The sequence below is a fragment of the Euprymna scolopes genome, chromosome 31 (assembly GCF_053919585.1).
Source record: "Euprymna scolopes isolate OS-2025 chromosome 31, ASM5391958v1, whole genome shotgun sequence".
NCBI lineage: Eukaryota > Metazoa > Mollusca > Cephalopoda > Sepiida > Sepiolidae > Euprymna > Euprymna scolopes.
Window position 1 is genome coordinate 43,884,295 of NC_136512.1, and position 21,397 is coordinate 43,905,691.

The 21,397-nt window shown below is 31.0% G+C and overlaps 1 protein-coding gene across 2 annotated transcripts in view; it reads left to right on the plus strand.

The window, feature by feature from the left end:
• LOC145255724 (uncharacterized) overlaps positions 1-21,397 on the plus strand; it is a 137,755-nt gene that overhangs the window by 74,840 nt on the left and 41,518 nt on the right. For both annotated transcript variants that reach the window (XM_080114325.1, XM_080114327.1), the window contains exons 10-14: positions 1,132-1,241; positions 1,703-1,784; positions 2,975-3,047; positions 10,771-10,834; positions 16,795-16,905. In XM_080114325.1, coding sequence (XP_079970451.1) covers positions 1,132-1,241; positions 1,703-1,784; positions 2,975-3,047; positions 10,771-10,834; positions 16,795-16,905 — 440 coding nt within the window. The remainder of the gene's footprint in view (positions 1-1,131; positions 1,242-1,702; positions 1,785-2,974; positions 3,048-10,770; positions 10,835-16,794; positions 16,906-21,397) is intronic.

Below are 21,397 nucleotides of genomic sequence, written 5' to 3' on the forward strand. Positions count from 1 at the left end.
AAAGATGGTGGGATCCTTCTACCACTCCAGAAGATATCTCACTACTGATGCAATTCTCTATCTATATAAAAGCCAAGTACGTCCAAGGATGGAATACTGTTGCCACATCTGGGCAGGAGCTGCTAAAAACAGCCTATCCTGCCTTGACAGAGTACAAAATAGACTTCGTGGCTTAGTGGGGGATGCCCTTTTCTCTACCCTGCAACCTCTCTCCCACAGAAGAGACGTTGCGAGCCTATTCTTGTTTTATCGTTATTTCCATGGCAGGTGCGCGTCTGAACTTCAATCTCTGGTCCCCTCTTGCCAATCTTTCACGAAAAACACTCGTCTAGCTGAATCCACTGTGAAAAGTTTCCCCCACTCTATATCTGTGCCTAAATCAAAACACGGATTCCATGAACAAAGCTTCTTTCTTAGAACTGCACGCCTGTGGAACTCTGTTCCGTCTGCCTGCTTCCCACCGAACTACAACTTGGATGTCTTCAAGTCCAATGTTAACAAATTCCTAATGAACCGCCCCCTTAAGTAAACACTTCATCAAATCTCCACACTAACGTAATGTTATTGCAATAACCCTTATCCCTGAGTGGCTTCCGGGCCTTGATAAGTGGTGATCACTGTGTAAAAAAAACAAACAAAAAAACCCCTTATTTCAAGAATTTTTCACACTAAATGTGTAAGAAAATCCAGCTCTCAAAAGGAGACAAAATTAAAATAGCTTCACTGAAGAATGATATTACTGACAGACAAGAGAACAGATAAAATATAGTATCCAATCCGGTAACCATTCTCTGATTTTACCTAAAAGTCTAATCAATCCACTAAGGCGGCTTCATAGTGCAATTATGCCACACATTTTTTAAATTGGCTTACAAATTAAAAAATTACTGAGTTTTAATTGGGCAATTTTTTTCTGTTGGTCATTTATAAATTCTGATTATATTTGAGAGAGTTAAAACAAACAAACAAAAATTCATTACTATTTGATAATATTAGAATTTTAAAAGAAAACATGTTGGCAAGGGTAGTGTTGAATTTATGAGTTGAAAATGAGCTGTACAAAGTTTGAATCTGATCTTAAATAAAACGATGAATTTTTTCAAATCGAAGTTTATTTTTTGTTTCTTTCAGAATGTAAGAATCCAGGAAAAGTCTGTTCTTGACCTGAAGAAAGAAAACCAGAATGTACAACTTCGGATCGACGGGGAAAAAACTGCCCAGGAAAATTTGACAAATGCAAAGTGATTATTGATTAAAAATGTTTCAAACTTTCATCCTAAATATCTTTCTATTTTACAATTGTGGTGAAATGGAAATTTACCATTTTTGTGGAGGGGGGGGGGTAATAACAGAATGAACAGAAGAACCTTAATACTCGACTTTTGTGTTCAAATTTTAAGCATAAAAAATTTTTTAAAGCAAACATTTATCTTGCTGTCTTTATCGTTGTGTTTACATGGTTAATATATTTGAATTTTTTTTATTCAATTCAAATAGTAGTTATAATCTCAAAAGAAACTAAAATTAAGATCATAAAAATGTTCCACATAAGAAGTCATTTTACCCATCCTAGGAGGAGTATTCTTATATATATATATATATATATATATATATATATATATATATATATATATATATATATATATATATATATATATATAATGTTGTAACGAACTGATCTATTTATGTCTTTGCTTTTCAGAGATAAACTCACAAGCACATTAACAAAATTAACAAAAAAGTGTGAGAACAGCTACAAAGAGAAACAGAAAATTTTAAACGATGTAAGGTTTACAATTTTTTTTTATTATTATTTGTTTAAATGATTATGAATGCAGCGTTTGTAAATAGCTCATGAAACTTGAATATTTTTGAGTAAATTTAGCATTGTTAGATGATGATGATGCCCCATCTGCTGAATATTACTTGAAAGATCTTTTAGTAGCTATTTACATTAGTTAGTAAAATAGTAAATTTCCAACAAAATAAAAAAATAAAATCAGATGCTGAGAACCGCAATTGAAAACAGGACGGTATAAAACTCTGCTATAGTTATTTTGTTTGATTATTAATCTGTAATTCTAATGAATTGTCTTTATGTATATCATTATTGAAAAATGTCTCCATTTTTTAAATTTTCTTATGTGATTTTTTTTTTAAGATTGAATGAAAATACATTAATTTTGTTAAGAATACAAATCAATGTTCTACAAAAAATTGACAAATCAGAATGAAGTATTAAAGTATTGATTTTGTAAGAAGAAAATGATCACAATCACACCAGCTTTATTTTATTATATAGATTTTTAAAATTGTTTTTATTTCTTCTTAGATTTTAATACATAAATAGAAAATTGAAACAATCGTTATAATCTTAAAACAAGAACATCAGCATGAAAAATGTATTTAAAATCATTATCCGAGAAAAGATGTCTAAGTTTTAATATAACATTATAGATGAAAAAATCATTTCTTTAGCAACAGTTAAGCACAGAGAGTCATTGATGAAAAGAGGGAAATAACTGCTGGTTGTTGATTTCTGGTTTAGAGGCTACATTAGTTACAACTATGCAGTGATTTGTTTTCTTAGATACAAAGTAAACACTAACAAAGTTTCCTGATTTTGTTGTATAAATAATTTAAAACTTAAATCCTTGTACAGAGCAGTACATGTTCGTTTTGTCAATCAGACTAAACAATCAATTTCTTTAAACAATATCTAAAAAGAAATTGAAGTAAATAGTTGATTGATTTTTATGTAAATTTTATTGTGATATAAAATGTTGCTTACTTTTTTATTTTGTTTTAAAAGTGAAACATTTCTTTGCGATAGTAAATTTGTATCTTTCAGATTTACCAGAGAAACCTTTTGGGTCAGTTGCTTGCATTTTATTATGGCATTCCGTTGCGATTATCCATACAATGTTATGGCAATAAAAAGATTTAGTAATTATTCTGACGAATTAATTTTCAGGTAAAACAGAGATTTGATAATGAAACAAAACGACACAAAGAATTACAACAACGCGAGGAAGAAGAACAAAAATGTGAGATAATAATCTTTCACTTGATTTATAAATTATGATCATAAATACATGATTTGTTTTTTTTTGTTTTTTTTTAATGAAATGAATTAAGTAAATGATCATAAATACATGATTTGTTTTTTTTTTTGTTTTTTTAATGAAATGAATTAAGTAAATGATCATAAATACATGATTTGTTTTTTTTGTTTTTTTTTAATGAAATGAATTAAGTAAATGATCATAAATACATGATTTGTTTTTTTTTGTTTTTTAATGAAATGAATTAAGTAAATGATCATAAATACATGATTTGTTTTTTTTTGTTTTTTAATGAAATGAATTAAGTAAATGATCATAAATACATGATTTGTTTTTTTTTGTTTTTTAATGAAATGAATTAAGTAAATGATCATAAATACATGATTTGTTTTTTTTTGTTTTTTTATGAAATGAATTAAGTAAATGATCATAAATACATGATTTGTTTTTGTTTTTGTTTTTTAATGAAATGATGGTGTGAGGTGAAGAGTTACCTATTAATTAAATTAAATAAATTTTAATGTATATATGTGTATGTGTGTATGTGTATGTATGTGTGTGTGTGTTTCTTTAGAAATATACTCTATTTCCTTATAATATATACCAATCTTTATTTAAGAAGCTCAATGTAATTACAGAGCAATATAGTGAATGAATAACAAAAGTCTATATCCCAACGTTTATGATGTTGATCATCTTACAATTTATTCCTTTAATTCAGTTGACATTTACACTTCTTGACAGTATCTATTTCGTAGCACAAAATCAATAACTAAATTATTATATCAATCAGTGAATATATTTTGCCCTTAACTAATCAGAAGAAATAGCAACAATCAATCCATCAAAAGGAAAATAAAGTGAGTTTTGACATGATTCGAATCCGAAAATTGGAAGAGAAGCTGTAAATACCTTATAATATGTTTCTATTACGCTACTTTTAATTTAGAAATAAAGTCACTACATCCATCTATTCGTACTAACAAGTGTTATTAATTTAGGTATATTCTGCTAAAATTGTTCTATTTAATAATTAGTAAATTTATTAATTATAATTAATGTGTCCATATTTACAATGCATTGTGTATATTTTTATACATGATAATATGCATTGTGCATATTTTTATATGTAATAATATACATTGAGTATATTTTTATATGTAATAATATGAATTATGTATATTTTATGTGTAATAATATCCATTATGTATATTTTTATATGTAATAATATGAATTATGTATATTTTATATGTAATAATATGAATTTTGTATATTTTTATATGTAATAATATGACTTCTGTATATTTTTATATGTAATAATATGAATTATGTATATTCTTATATGTAATAATATGAATTATGTATATTTTTATATGTGATAATATGTATTATGTATATTTTTATATGTAATAATATGCATTATGTATATTTTTATATGTAATAATATGAATTATGTATATTCTTATATGTAATAATATGAATTATGTATATTTTTATATGTAATAATATGCATTATGTATATTTTTATATGTGATAATATGAATTATGTATATTTTTATATGTAATAATATGCATTATGTATATTTTTATATGTAATAATATGAATTATGTATATTCTTATATGTAATAATATGAATTATGTATATTCTTATATGTAATAATATGAATTATGTATATTTTTATATGTGATAATATGAATTATGTATATTTTTATATGTAATAATATGAATTATGTATATTTTTATATGTAATAATATGAATTATGTATATTTTTATATGTGATAATATGAATTATGTATATTTTTATATGTAATAATATGAATTATGTATATTTTTATATGTAATAATATGAATTATGTATATTTTTATATGTAATAATATGAATTATGTATATTCTTATATGTAATAATATGAATTATGTATATTTTTATATGTGATAATATGAATTATGTATATTTTTATATGTAATAATATGAATTATGTATATTTTTATATGTAATAATATGAATTATGTATATTTTTATATGTAATAATATGCATTATGTATATTTTTATATGTAATAATATGAATTATGTATATTTTTATATACATGCATTATGTATATTTTTATATGTAATAATATGAATTATGTATATTTTTATATGTAATAATATGAATTATGTATATTTTTATATGTGATAATATGAATTATATATATTTTTATATGTAATAATATGTATTATGTATATTTTTATATGTAATAATATGAATTATGTATATTTTTATATGTAATAATATGTATTATGTATATTTTTATATGTAATAATATGCATTATGTATATTTTTATATGTAATAATATGAATTATGTATATTTTTATATGTAATAATATGCATTATGTATATTTTTATATGTGATAATATGAATTATGTATATTTTTATATGTAATAATATGTATTATGTATATTTTTATATGTAATAATATGAATTATGTATATTTTTATATGTAATAATATGACTTCTGTATATTTTTATATGTAATAATATGCATTATGTATATTTTTATATGTAATAATATGAATTATGTATATTTTTATATGTAATAATATGAATTATGTATATTTTTATATGTAATAATATGAATTATGTATATTTTATATGTAATAATATGCATTATGTATATTTTTATATGTAATGATATGCATTATGTATATTATTTGTATGTAATAATATGAATTATGTATATTTTTATATGTAATAATATGAATTATGTATATTTTTATATGTACTAATATGAATTATATATTTTTTTATATGTAATAATATGAATTATGTATATTTTTATGGTCCTGGATATGACCTAAAACTATATCCGATGGTGAGGCCCCACCTTGCGGGCCTTGGGGAGTGTGGAGCCACCATTTAATTGCCATTGCTCCCAGGTCCACTCTGACTCGGAGTGGTAGTACCTGTTAGGGTCCCAACTATGGGCTAAATAGAATCTGACTTAAAAAACAAATATACTCCATTAAAAATCGTTCCTCAAAATAACTAGATTCGGCATTAAATAACCTGAAAAAGTTTGATATGCCGTAAAACAAAAACAACCAACCAACCAACCAACGTATGTTTTTATATGTAATAATATGAATTATGTATATTTTTATATGTAATGATAATCATTGTGTATATTTTTATATGTAATGATAATCATTGTGTATATTTTTATATGTAATAATATCCATTATGTATATTTTTATATGTAACTATCATGGGTGCCCGGCATAGCCCGGGTATTTTGAGGTGTATGTTGAGCAAAAAAAAAGTTAGATCCATGTCCAAAGAACCAATATCTAAAATTTCAAGTGTTTAGACCCAAAATTGTCGGAGGAGATTGATAGAGTTCTCAAAGTTCAAATTGTTGAACTTTGACCCCTTAACAGCCAAATTTCTGGCCAAAAACCGATCACATAGATTTTCCCAAATCTCAGTACCCTGTATATCAAATTTCGAGTCTGTAGTCTTTAAATTGACAGAGTTATTGCATAGGGAAATGTACACAGACAGATACACAGACAGACACACAGATATATAGACACATTCACTTTAATAGATATACTAGCATGTGCGCCCGGCGTTGCCCGGGTGTTTGAAGGTGTATGCTGAGCAAAAAAAAAAAAAACGATCAATTTTTTTCAATTTGACCCCTATTATGGCCCCTTAACATTTATTGTTTTGGGCTCAAATCAAGTTATTAAGTTAGATCCATGTCCAAGGAACCTATATCTAAAATTTCAAGGCGGAGGAGTTTGGTAGAGTTCTCAAAGATAAAATCGTTGAACTTTAACCACTTAATCGACAAATTTCTGGCCAAAATCCCATCACATAGATTTTTCCAAATCTCAGTACCCTGTGTCTCAAATTTTGAGTCTGTGGACTTAAAATTGACAGAGTTATTGCGTAGGTAAATGTACACAGACAGAGACAGACAGACACACAGGCACATAGACATGTTCACTTTTATAGATATATAGATAGATAGATATATAAAAGTGAATGTGTGTGTGTGTGTGTGTGTGTGTGTGTGTGTGTGTGTGTGTGTGTGTGTGTGTGTGTGTGTGTGTGTGTGTGTGTGTGTGTGTATATTTCCCTATACAATAACTCTGTCAATTTAAAGTCTACAGACTCGAAATTTGGTATACTGGGTACTGAGATTTGGGAAAATCTTTGTAATCCGTTTTCGGCCATAAATTTGGCTGTTAAGGAGCCAAACTTCATCGATTTGACCTTTGAGAACTCTACCAAACACCTCTGCTAATTTTTGGTATAAACATTTGAAATTTTAGATATAGGTCTCTTGGACATGGATCTAATTTAATAACTTGATTTGAGCCCAAAACAATAAAAGTTAAGGGGTCATAATAGGGGTTAAAGTTGTAAAAAATTGACCTCTGCGGTCTCTACAAAATTACTCAGACAATTTCTGGTCTAAACATTTGAAATTTTACATAAAGGGTATTCAGAGAGAGGGCAGGCTTTTTAATTGCCTTGGGTCGAAAATTGTTAGTTACCAATATATAAATGTATGTATGTTTGCATATCTCCCTAAAACTTTCGACAGACGTGACGGATTTTTACAAGATCAGTATCGTTTTGAAGTTCGACCTTTCAGATGACAAATATCGAAAAATTGGCTAAAAACATTAATATCTTCACCTTAAACTGGGCACTTTTCTACAGGGGGGTGGGGTCACTTTTTCCGCCGATATTTTTGAAAGTCATCCTCTCCTTTTGATTAGCTAGCCTTAACTGAAACCTATGTCACTTCCGGTTTGGTGGTGATCATAACAGCAAAGACGTCAGGTTTTTTCCCGTTCTTTTCCTCCTTTGCAGTACGGGTTTGAGCCTGCCTTCCTACTACCACTTTTTTTTTTTTTGCTTAACCTATACATCCAAACACCTGGGCAACGCCGGGCTGAAATGCTAGTAGATATATAGATAGATAATATGCATTGGGAATATTTTTATATGTAATAATATGCATTGTGTATATGTTTATATGCAATAATATTCATTGTGTATATGTAACTAGCATGGGTACCCAGCGTTGCCTGGGTTGACATGAAGTTCCATTTGAAACACACCTGTATACTAATCATTTTCATCATGGGCAACGTGGATACCCCCACAACAAAAATAAAAGAACGGATGAAAACATGTAAATGTAATCGCCCCAAAAAAGAAGAAGTATGTGATACCCTCTCCATTAGATATTTCGGCAGAAGGGCTACAAAGAGAAGAAACTATTCTCCGGATATTGAGCACTGGAAAGTCCCCCCCCCAAAAAAAAAAATAAAAAAATAATAATTAAAAATAAATCATTACAACTTTTGTTTCAATAAAAATAGCAGCGAATGCTCGTGCGATCACAAAAAAAAATGTTAGTTTCAAAAAAGTGGGGATCACTTTTCTATAATAATTTAACGTAAAATGAGCACCCACTTTGTGATTATCATTTTTTTGGGAGTGGGGCTGCCAGTTTATATTTTTTTCCTTTTTTTTGGAGCGGGATATTCGATATAGAACTTATATAGTTTTTCAACAGGTGCTTCTGCAGTGTAACATCAACCGAGGAGAAGAACCGTTTAATATTTCACAAAAGTTCTATTTACATTTGGTGGGAGGCGATATAGAAGTGGGGAGTGCTGTGGTGGCCATAAAATGGGTGCATTTCTTCATATCCTATAAATTACTTGTTTCCTGAAATTTCAAACCTTGTTGGTAATTTTAAAAGATTTTCCGAGGGTGGAAAGAAAGTCCCCCCCCCCATGGTGGTCACAAAGTGGGTGCTCATTTTACGTTAAATTATTATAGAAAAGTGATCCCCACTTTTTGAAACTAACATTTTTTTTTTCATATCTTGGAAACTACTCGTTTGCCGTAATTTTAAACATTATTTTCGTTTTCAGGGCCCCTGAAAACCTATACAAGTGGTAATTTTAAAGGAATTTTCGAGGGTGGAGTGATTCTTCATATTAACCTTTTTCTCTAACATATAAAAAAGGTTACATAAAAATTAAGAATAAGCGATAAAAAATTTCATCCGAATTAAAAATAAAAATAATAATTCAGCTTAGAAGAATATTTTGAAATGAAAACAAATTTATTACGGGAAATATTTAATAACGTGCTCCATTTAAAACAATTTTTCAATGAAACTATCACAGTTATTTCCCCTTTCTTTTCTTGTTTGAAAATTAAACGATTTCAGATTTCAGATAAAATAAGTTAAATCAAATATAAATTGAAATTTAAATAAACTAAATAATTAAAAAAAAAATTTAATTAGTACAGTTAAAAAGAAAGCTATTATGTCGAATAAGTAATATCATCGAGTTAATTATTTAAATAGATTTAATTTAATGTGATATTCTAATGACCATAACTCAATCATTGTAGATGTGGTTTGAAGAATGCTATATATAGAAATTACGTATAAAATATAATATCTCCGTTGGCAGAAGTATCCTATCATGGGCGTTAATATTTCTTGATCAGGAGAGGTGTATACACATATGGCTTTATATTTCTTTGGTCATTGGGAGTTGTACATACACACACATGAACGCTACTATTTTATATATATAGATAATATGTATTGTGTATATTTTTATGTGTAATAATATGCATTGTGTATATTTTTATATGTCTATATTTTGTATGAACGGCAAAGAAGAAAGTGATTAACATGATTAACATTAAAACTTAAGAAAGTAAAGCCGACATTTTTTACTGGCAATACAAGAATGGTGCATTTGCCAATAACTAAGTATTTAGCTGCAATTTCATTCATCTATTTTTTAATTTGCAGCATCTTATTGATTGAGATTGTGAAATTTATTCTTTTTATAAAACATACTTAATCAATACAAAAATGCAATAACAAATAGTATAATTAATACACATTCTGACTCTTTTAACTTGTATATATGATATGTATGGCATAATCACGTTGACACTCGGGTTCTTATTAGATCACTGAAGTTAGCAAACGTTGAGTCTGGCCAGTGCCAAATGGGTGACTATTTAGGAATACCAGGAGCTGTATGTAGAAAGATGTTAACACTTCCGGCAACTCCTGCATTTCATCTGACCTCCGTCTGTCTTGACTCTGTCGTACTGCTGAATCAGATTGGTTGGGATGAGAGAGTGAAGCTTGCTCTGTGCAAATCAGCTTCACTTTAAGCAAACTTCTAGCATGTGTCGGCTATCATCCTTGGATGGTCTTTGTCATTTCGACAGACAAACATTCTTCCTTTATATGTTCATGTTGGTTTGGAATAAAGTTTGGTGTTGGTTTGGAATAAAGTTTGGAATAAATGTTCATGTTGGTTTGGAATAAAGATTCTTATGAATATTTATCAATAAATAAATGAGTGAAATGTCTTATGCGTTTAACTACATGATTTTAAAGTGGTTCAAAAGTTGTTATTGAACAAACGTTGTCTAGATCTAGCAGGCAGTTCTTGAATTATGTTTGAAAGGAAAAACTCCTTTCAAACATAATTCAAGAACTGCCTGCTAGATCTAGACAAAGTTTGTTCAAGAACAACTTTTGAACCACTTTAAAATCATGTAGTTAAACGCATAAGACATTTCACTCATTTATTTATTTCAAATTGCCTTTTTTGTGATGGGAGTTTTTTTTTTTTGTTTTTTTCCCCAGTGAGTGTCGAGTGCATAGAAGCAGAAAATGAAATGGAAGAAAAAGTCAAAGAGACGGAAGACCAGTGCGTGCCCCACCCACACAATTTGTTTTCAATGAATGAATATATATATATATATATATATATATATATATATATATATATATATATATATATATATATATATTGTGTTGGAGTCGCAGCAGAAAATTAATCATGGAATACACTTTTTAAATGCATGAAGGGTATCTTCATTACTACATCCGGGGTTTTGCATCATATCAACTTAGACAGCAACCTTGACTTGGCTCCACTGTACCAGATCGCTTGACTGAAAGTATTCAGTTATGATTGTCAACATTGGAAAAAGTCCTTTCTGAAAATTTTTGGCCTTTTTTTTTTTTAAATACGTTAGCAGACATCAACCAATAAAAATTGTTCTCACTCCTACCTCTCCCATAAAGTGTTATCCTTTCCTCTTCCTTGTTTAATTATTTTTCATTCTCCATTGGTTTGCATTCAGGTGAACTGCTTTCCCTTTTAACTATTTAACAAATTTAAACTATCTCTGGTATTGGAACAATTTTAAGGTTAAATTATTTAGATTATCTATCTAAACTGTTTAATTGGTTAGTTATAACCTAGATTCGACCTTTGTATAAAGAAGAAAAAACTCTGAATTAAATAAATAGTTACACTAATACAATACTAATCTTATCCTAAATGTGCACAATTGTCAAATATTCCATTTTGTTGCCCAAAAATAAATAAAAGTTCACCATGATTGATTAAAAAGAAAATATGAGGTGCCTTAAATAAGTTTCCAGACTTTTTTGTACAAGCATTTAAAATTGCTGTAGACTCTTGAAAATTCAGTATGTTATTCTTATACATTTTATGAGATGACTGACTAATATTTATGATTTCAGATTCAAATAAACATAAATATAACAGAAATTGGATTACACCCTACTAAAGTCTGATTATCACAGCTGGTGAATTTCCAAAATGCAATCTGGACGTGAGGATACCTTAGAAGAACGATATGCAATAAAATTGTGTTTTAAACATGGAAAAATTCCACAGAAACGTATGCAATGCTTTATACTGTTTTTGGATCATCACACATGAGCATCAGTTTTTGACGAGCATAAGAAATTCAAAGAAAGCATGGAGTCTGTGAGGGATGATAAGAAGTGTGGGAGAAGTAAGGAAGTCAGAACAACAGAGACAATAAGTTCACAGTTTGATAATCAATGTAGGAATTGTACACACAATTATTTGTAAACAACAGAAGATGTGGAAGATTTGTGCTAAGTTTGTCCAAAGGATGCTCCATCCTTGTCACAAACTGAGATGGGCATCCTCACCCACCCTATTGTCCAAACCTTGCTCCCTGTGACTTTTGGTTATTCCCTAAGTTCAAAGAAAATCTTGGAGGCTGTCGTTATGGGAAAATTGAGATGAAAGATGCTGTGACAAGGGTTATTGACATGCTCACATGAGAGGACTTCTATGGAGCCTTTCAAAAGTTGTTGCATTGCAGCCGGGGAAGATTACTTCAAAAGGGACTAGAGTTTCATGTGTATACTATCAATAAATGTATCCATACGAAAAAGTCTGGAAACTTATTAAAGGCGCCTCGTTATTATGAATTCATAATGAAATATTCAGAGCTGAAAAAGAACAAATAATTGAAGCACATTACAATCGCCAGATTGGATTGACACATGCTTTCCTTAACATTTGCGGATTAAAAATAAGTGCATTAATACAACACAAATGTAGATTATGCGTTAGATTAAACTTGCATTCCAACTTAACACTTTGACATGTTGCTCCAAATGAACAAATAATAAGTAAATGTGTAATAATGAAAAAAAACAACAAAAAAAAATTCAAAGTTACTTTTGAGTTCGTCCTTCATTCTGTTCTCTTTTAAGTATTTCTGTTCTCTCTTTTTAGTATTTTCTTTAAAGCAAGGACTCTCAATTCAATATACCCATTTTTGTTAGTAAGCTAAATAGTGACTGACCCATGAAATCTTTACAATTAACTTCCATAGAGTCGTAGTGGATCTTCTATATTTTGGACATAATTCGACCAGTTCCACTCGTTAGGTTAAGATGATCGATTCCTCCAATTCACTGACAATTCCCAGATTATGCGTTGCTTCGTTCTTTCCACATGCAGTATCGGGTCAAGTTTTAATCATGTTTTTGTGATGTGATTAGGAAGTTTTAATTGGGTTTTCACGTCTACTATCGAATTCTAGTCAAAGAAGTGGAAGACGCTTTTGCCCTCTTCTGTGTTGCTGTCTTGACTCCAGCCTTGATAAACTTGATCAAACTTTATGATGTTAGTTTTAATGCTTTCATCACCTCATTGGCTATTACTTCTAGTACGTGATCGTGTTGTTAATGATTTTGACAATTACGCAAAGGTTTGTGACAACTGCTTAAGCTGTAAAGATACTTTTTTTATACAGTTTCCAATGCAAGTTTTCACGCTTATCTAATATGTCTAGATTTGTTGAGCTTGACAGGACATCATATGCCAACTGAATGATAAAGTGAATCTGACCACCACGATTATAACCAAGTAATTCTCTTCCTTTCGACATTCTTTTATTTCAGCTGAGCTTCCTGCTGACCAAAACTGATCATTTTATAGTAAAGATTTTTTGCAGCGTACTTCATTTTGGATGAGATGATGTCTTTCTTTCCCTTTGACATTGTTAATTTGCCCTTAGCAGTCATACTATTGTTATTTGAATATTTGAATGGTTTGTTGGTTCTATTCAGACCATTAACACACCAAACTTGAGCTTGGCATTCTTCCCAAAGTTGCTACACAGGTTTTGCACATTTTGTCCTGATCTCCAAGTAGTACTGTAAAGTCAGCAAGATGCATCTTTTAGAGTAAGACTTTAATGGTACATGTTTGATCCTGCAAGGTGAAGTTTTAACAAATGTAGCACAAAATATCTGGATCAGTACGGAGAGGGTGTACACTGCAATCTTAAAAAAAAAAGGCAGCAGCAAATCAGTACTAGGATTAGGACAGGAGTTTTTACAAGGAATATGTACATAATTCAGATTAGATGTTAATTAGAAAGAAATGCCAATTGTTTTCTGGTTAGAAATAGGAAGTAATAAAACAACACTAGCAAATAAATACTGCAGACTCAAGGAAAGTGGACATAATAATAAGACAAGCTACCACATGTATAGACCTAGACGACCCATATAGATTATGCCTTATTAAATATATTAAATAGAGAAATAGTCAGCCACCTCAGCAGGAATAACCTACTTAGTGACACACAATATGGTTTCCGCTCTGCAAGATCTACCGCAGATGTGCTGACGGTTATATCCCACAGGATTAGTGAATCTCTTGACAAAGGCTTCCTTTCTAGGGCAATTGCTCTTGACATATCAAAGGCCTTCGACAAGGTATGGCATAAGGGTCTACTTCACAAGATTTCCAGCTACGGTATATCTGGAAATGTTTTCTCAATCATTAAATCATTTCTCTCTGATAGGCTCATAAGAGTAGTGGTAGATGGACAAAAATCGGAGGCCTGCAATATAAATGCTGAAGTCCCTCAGGGGTCAATCCTAGGCCCAACTCTCTTCCTGATCTACATCAATGACCTCCCTAAACACATACTTAAATCATTCGTTGACATCTATGCTGATGACACGACCATCTACGGCAACACATCAAAGGCTGTAAATGACAAAGTTCTCTCTGATTCTCTCTCCTCTGATCTCGAGCGCGTGGTTCAGTGGGGGAAGATGTGGCTGGTTATCTTTAATGCATCCAAAACCAAACTCCTATCCTTACATCGTCAACGCTCTGATCCCCATCTGGCATCAATTGTGACGGATGGCTCTCGTCTGGGTGAGGCCCCGTGTTTTGACAAGCTTCTGGGTTTGACCTTTACTCCTGATCTTAAATGGAACACGTACATCAAGTCTGTTGCCAAGGTCGCTGGAAAGATGGTGGGATCCTTCTACCGCTCCAGAAGATATCTCACTACTGATGCAATTCTCTATCTATATAAAAGCTAAGTACGTCCAAGGATTGAATACTGTTGCCATATCTGGGCAGAAGCTGCTAAAAACAGTCTATCCTGCCTTGACAGAGTACAAAATAGACTTCGTGGCTTAGTGGGGGATGCCCTTTTCTCTACCCTGCAACCTCTTTCCCATAGAAGAGACGTTGCGAGCCTATCCTTGTTTTATCGTTATTTCTATGCCAGGGGTGCTCGTCTGAACTCCAATCTCTGGTCCCCCCTCGCCAATCTTTCATGAAAAACACCCGTCTAGCTGAATCCACTGTGAAAAATTTCCCCCACACTATATCTGTGCCTAAATCAAAACGCGGATTCCATGAACAAAGCTTCTTTCTTAGAACTGCACGCCTGTGGAACTCTGTTCCGTCTGCCTGCTTCCCACCGGACTACAACTTGGATGTCTTCAAGTCCAATGTTAACAAATTCCTAATGAACCGCCCTCTTAAGTAAACACTTCATCAAATCTCCACACTAACGTAATGTACCTGCAATAACCCTTATCCTTAAGTAGCCTTGATAAGTGGTGATCACTGTGTAAAAAAAAAAAAATGCCTTCATGAAAAATTTGCTATCCTGTACTTTAAAGAACTCCAACATCTATTAAACTATAGAAGAGAAATAGTGAACAACTGTGTTCACAGGATAAAATTTACTCTAGGATAGCGATACAAAATAATTTTAAAACTAACAAAAACAATAGAAAATAAACAAATAAATAAATTAAATAAACATGAATATACATAAACTATCACATATATATATATATATATATATATATATATAAACTAACATAAAAAAAACCTAACCTAGATTTAAAACAGGTCAAGAAACTAGATATCCAGGCTAAATAGAGCACACACAAAGGAACAGGTCAACCAGAGGTCAAATAAGCTTTTGTCCGGTAAGTGCATGTTCATTGGCTGATAGGAAAGGCGCGGTGGATACTAGAAAGCTGATTGGCTAACTAAAATCTCAATAGAAGGTGCGTATGTAAAAACGACAGACAACCACAAAATTTGCGCATAAGCCTGAAGAGTCCTAGAGTGGATGAAACGCGGAATATTCAGTGTAGCTTAATCGCCATATATATTTTATAACTTACTAACTAGCTCTACCTACGTATTGAGCACTTTTGAAGTAAATACTTAAAGTTTACGCATAAATTTATACGTTCGTATATTAATTTTATGTGAGTAAATTAAGTAGTTATATATATATATATATATATATATATATATATATATATATATATATATATATATATATATATATATATATATATATATATATATATATATATAGTGCATATGTTTGTTTATATTTATGGATGTGTATGTCGGGTTTAATTCCATTTTTTTTCAAGCCTGGGTATAGAGGATACTAGCAGCTTATGAATCTTCTAAATCCTCCCTCCATTCTTTTAAATTTAATTACAAATTTATGTGTGATCCGATGCTGCGATGACTACATGTATTCCAATTGGTCGCTTTATCAATCTTTCTGCACTCACACTGTTGCTTAAAAATATATAAAACTTTGTGTACACAATTTAGTCATAAATTTGGGTAAGTAATTGATTCAATCAGCAACCCCAAAACAATTCAAACTCGCTTTTAAGCAATAATAAGTATTTCAAAATAATTTATAGTGTGCATTTTTAATTTCACGGCAATCTTTTTTAATATTATTTCAAAACAAACAGATTAACAACAGAAATAGCTTTTGTTCTGATTTTCAAGTTGTACCTTAAAGTCACTTTACGATGAAATTAAATGATAAAGAAATGAATTATAGTAACATTTTTTAAAACTATCGGATGACATATTCAATCAAAAATTTTATCTGTATATTTATAATGACTTAATATTGTACATTTTTGTGCAAAAAAAATGTTTTATTTGAAATTGAATTGAGAAGAAAGTTCACATTCTGATCTGTTTCTGTATTTTGTTTTTGTCAGATTGCAAAGCAAACGACTTGAATTTTCTACACACTCATATAGTTTGTCAAATCTGGACTCAGAAAATACACAGAATAAAGAATCCATGCAAAAGTTAACAGAGAATCACGGGTAAATAAATATGATTTATTCATTTGCGCATTTTTCACATTTTTACAGAAAATGCTTGAAATCTTATCCCAGATGTCTACAGCCATTCCAAATTCCAAATGATCTTTTCAATAAACCAACTCTCTCTTACCGGACATCATTAAACTAATTTTTCTCTTTGACTGGACATCATCAAATGAGTCTCTGACTGAAGACAGAGAGAGAGACCTGTTTGATAATCTATGAAGAGAAACACTTGTTTGATAGTGTCCAATCAGAAAGAGAAAGGAACTTGTTGAATGGTATTCAGTCCTCTCTCTCTCTCTCTCTCTCTCTCTCTCTCTCTCTCTCTCTCTCTCTCTCTCTCTCTTTCTGGATACCATCAAAGTTTCAATCTTTCAGAGCCTACATCGAAAATCCATGTCAATTATTAAAACTCCTAAACTGCTATGATGACTCCCATGAAATAATAAAAATTCATGTACTTTTCTTTGAATGTGAAATAAAATAATATTGTACTGAAAACGTTTACTTTTGATGCCCATAATGAAAATGTTTAAAATCGTTTCTGGACATGTAGTTTGACACATACAATGTTAAAGAAAACATAATCAGTTCATCCTGTGTTGTTGCACGTTTAGTCAAAAGCACATGAAAGTCTGATTCTAGTTTGGATTCGAGTTAAGAGAAGGTTGTTATGAATATGGACTCCAAATCTTGCAAAGTGGGAAATAACCAGACATATTAAAGTAGTTAAAGGGGATAGAGGAGCAGTGGCGGCTCGTGCCTAAGATTAGTGGGGGTGCTGTTGTAAAGAAAATACCTATTGTTTTAATATTGTGTAAAAATAAAACAAACATAAAAAATATAATTTATACGTATGCACACGTATAAAAATACAATAACTTAAAGGAATCCTAAATAGATGTAAATATTTTAAATATTTTACTTATTACATTCATTTGAAAGTAAACTCCATTCTTCTTGTTTTAATTTGTGAGAAAAGATAGATAATTTTCTCATTAACTTCTGAATGACTGCTGAAGAACTTTTTATCAATTGAAAGCACTGCAAGTTCATTTAGTCTTTCGCAACCCATGGTGTTCCTTAGAAAAGTTTTTATTCTTTTCAGAGTTGAAAAACAACGTTCTACCTCTGATGTAGTCATAGGAATTGTCAAGATAATTTTTATGAGTTTTGTGATTTCACTAAGAACATTGTTTAAATTGTTTTCCAAAATAAATTTCAGATCAATTACTTTGCAGTATTCATGGATATCTGACCTACTATAAAATATTTCTAGCTCAGTTTCAAACTTTTCTTTGTCAATCATGGGGTATACTTCAGTTGTCAAGGATATCTCTTCTGTAGGTATTTTTTTCTTAAAACTAGCAAAGCTTTTCTTGTTAAACAATTTAGCAAGTATTAAATGTTTAGTTGAAGAATATCTGTCCGTTATATCAACAGATATATAGTCACACAGTTCTTTAGCTTCGCCCTTGAGTGTTTGTGATGGATTTTCACAGTATTTGGTGTTTCTTATCTCTAAAATAGCAGTTTTGAAATTTGTTATGTATTCATTGACTTTATATATGCTAATTTCCTGAGAAATAATTTCAACATGAGACATCATTTGATGAACTAGCTCAAACCAAAATATGAAATTTTCATCGTTCAAATATTTCAGAATTCCTGTCGCTTCTGCAACGGTCTCATCTACATATGATGTTGACTGAATTTGAGTGACAGTTTTTTAATGCTGGAACATTTTCATGAACTCTATGTATGATAAAGTTCCACCTTGTGGCGGATGGAGGTAGAATGCTTACATCCAGATGCTTCTTGAGAATGGACAGACGCTGTGGTGATCTAGAAAAGAAAGTCGGAATAGCCAAAATGTTAGAGATAAATATTCTAGCATTTCGTCTAATGCTTGCTGCATTCCTCATTATTAAATTAAGTTGATGCACATAACAGTGAGTGAAATGCGCATTACTATAAACTGCTTTTATTTTCGCCTGAACACCAGCTTTTTTGCCTTTCATGACATTTGCACCATCAAATGTCTGAGCTATCAGGTTTTGGCGATTCCCTTGAAGGATTATATCTAATTGTTGTAGAATACATTTTGATATCCCATCAGCGGTTTGGTTTTCGGGAATAAAGGATCCCCAAAAGCGTTCAAGTATTTTTTCATCCAAGATTTACCGTAAAACAATGATCATTTGTGTATGTTCAGACATATCTGTTGTATCGTCAGCCATGACAGCTACAAAGGAAGCTTTGCTAATTTCTGCCCTTATTTTATCACGGTATATTTGTAAAAGACAGTCAAGTATGTCATTCTGAATGGTCTTGGAAACACCCCTTTGAAGACACTACTGGTTTCTAAGCGATTCTTTAAATCTGGACCTAATTAAGATGCAAAATTTAAAAACCCTCTAAATACACTTGGATTTACTGAATCATCTTTTTCATCATGTCCTCAAAGTTCCCACAAAAGAAAATACAATCTATTATTTTAGATAAAATTTCACGGTTCTTCTTAACATTCATGTTATGATGATTGATTGAAAGTCTGTAGGCTTCACTAAGTTTTTCTTTAATATTTATAGCCCCCAAAATTGATAGGGAAACTACATTATCAACGTGCTTCTCATGCTTTTCAATTCTATCTTTCATTTTGCTAATAGTGTAGGGGACTAGGATATATAAATACCCCAATCCCGTTGCAAAAGAATAATGAAACGAATGGGAATTGAAGGAAACAAAGACTCAAGTAATGGATAAGATAAACGTCGTTTATTTGCTGTTGAAAGAAATGAACATTTTAGTAATAACATGTCCGCGCGTATGTAACCAATGTCCGTTGCAGGACTGGTGTTGTAGCAAGAAAAGGAAATGTGTTTTCATCTCAAGTTCGGGTCACTATTGTTTGTTCGCGCGTGGGAAGAGAAATAAATGTTGTAGGAAAATTGAGAATGGTAGTCCAGCGTGTAGACAAAGAGTGGATATTAGAGTTGTCATCAGTTAGTAGTCAGCTACACGAAGGTGTTCTTAGTGACCAGTAGTAGATGGAGAGAGAAAGAGGGAGAATGTATACATACAGTCATTAGCTCGTGCCCCATACATAGTAGGGAGTGGGCGTGAGGTGCGCGTGCGCGCGCGCCGAAACGGCGGCGGCTTGTTAGCCCAACCTCTCTCGTTGAGAGTTGGTCCTAAAGAGAGGAGTAGAAACAGCTTGTCTCCATGTTTTATACTCGCTTCTGGAGTGTCCTTTGCGCATGTGTATTTCCTTAGAAAGCGGAAGTGACGTCGTCCATGTGTGTGTTCGTGTTTGCGTGTGTGAGTACATGTGTATACGTAAGCGTGTGTGTATATATACGTGAATGTGAGTGTATGTACGCGAACGTGAATATGTGTACATGTGTGGACGTGGGCGCGTATGTTTGTGTGCGCGTATGTATATGACAGCTTGAAATATGAATGTGTGTTTTGTGTGAGACTTGGAAAGGGCTCGTACAATAGTTCTGAAACTATCTTTTGTCCACGTTACATCACCCCCAAACAACAAACAAGGAAAGTAGAACAATGCCTTTTTTAGTTCACAGCCGCAAAGCTAACTTTTCCGTTGGTACCATTAAAGCTACGAATATACACTTTTTTGTTGTTAATGCCTGGCTGAGATATTTGAATATCAGGCGTTGAACGGCTTCTTTTCTTAATTTCAACTTCATCATGGAGAGACAGCGGTGAAAACTCAATCTGTTGAAGTTCATTTACCGTCGCAGAACTTATTTCTTGGGGATGCAAGGAGGCCATGGTTAAATTCTTTTTATATCAATTGTGTTGAGAAAGGTAAATACTAGGTAGTCTATTAGTAGAATATCAATTAGGGTAGAAGGAATACAATGTTTACGTGATCCTCTTTTTGCGATTCAACTGAACCGGAAGTTCTAACTGAGTTGAATCATACTTTCATAACTTTTAGGTCACAGACTTTTATTAACGAAAAAAGTTTTACTATTTAACAACGGTTTTATTTATAAAAAGCTTGTTGTTAATTAAAAATAGGCGTATAACAAAATAAGCTTGTCATTTAAATTGCTTTTTTTAATACAAATATTTTTAACTTTGCCATTATAAGTCGTCGAAAAAGGGGTAATACGCAAAAACATTTTAATTAAAAAACACTATTTTAAATTGTGTACACGTTACAGAGTAATAAAAAAATATACAAATATATTTCTTTTTAACTTTACAGATTAAATAAAATTTTACAGGCTTTTTCCGCATGCAAACAAACGAAAAACATTTTTTAAATACATTCTATTTACAATTTTTTAATAATTTATTTTTTCATAAAAACAAAATCTTTGAAATTTACTTGCCTGCAAACGATGGTAAAGTTAGGAGTTTACCATTTAAAAATGATTTTATTGGATAACAGTTTTATTTAAAATTTAAAAATATGTGTTTATAACAAAACTTTGTAAATAAAATATAGAATAAA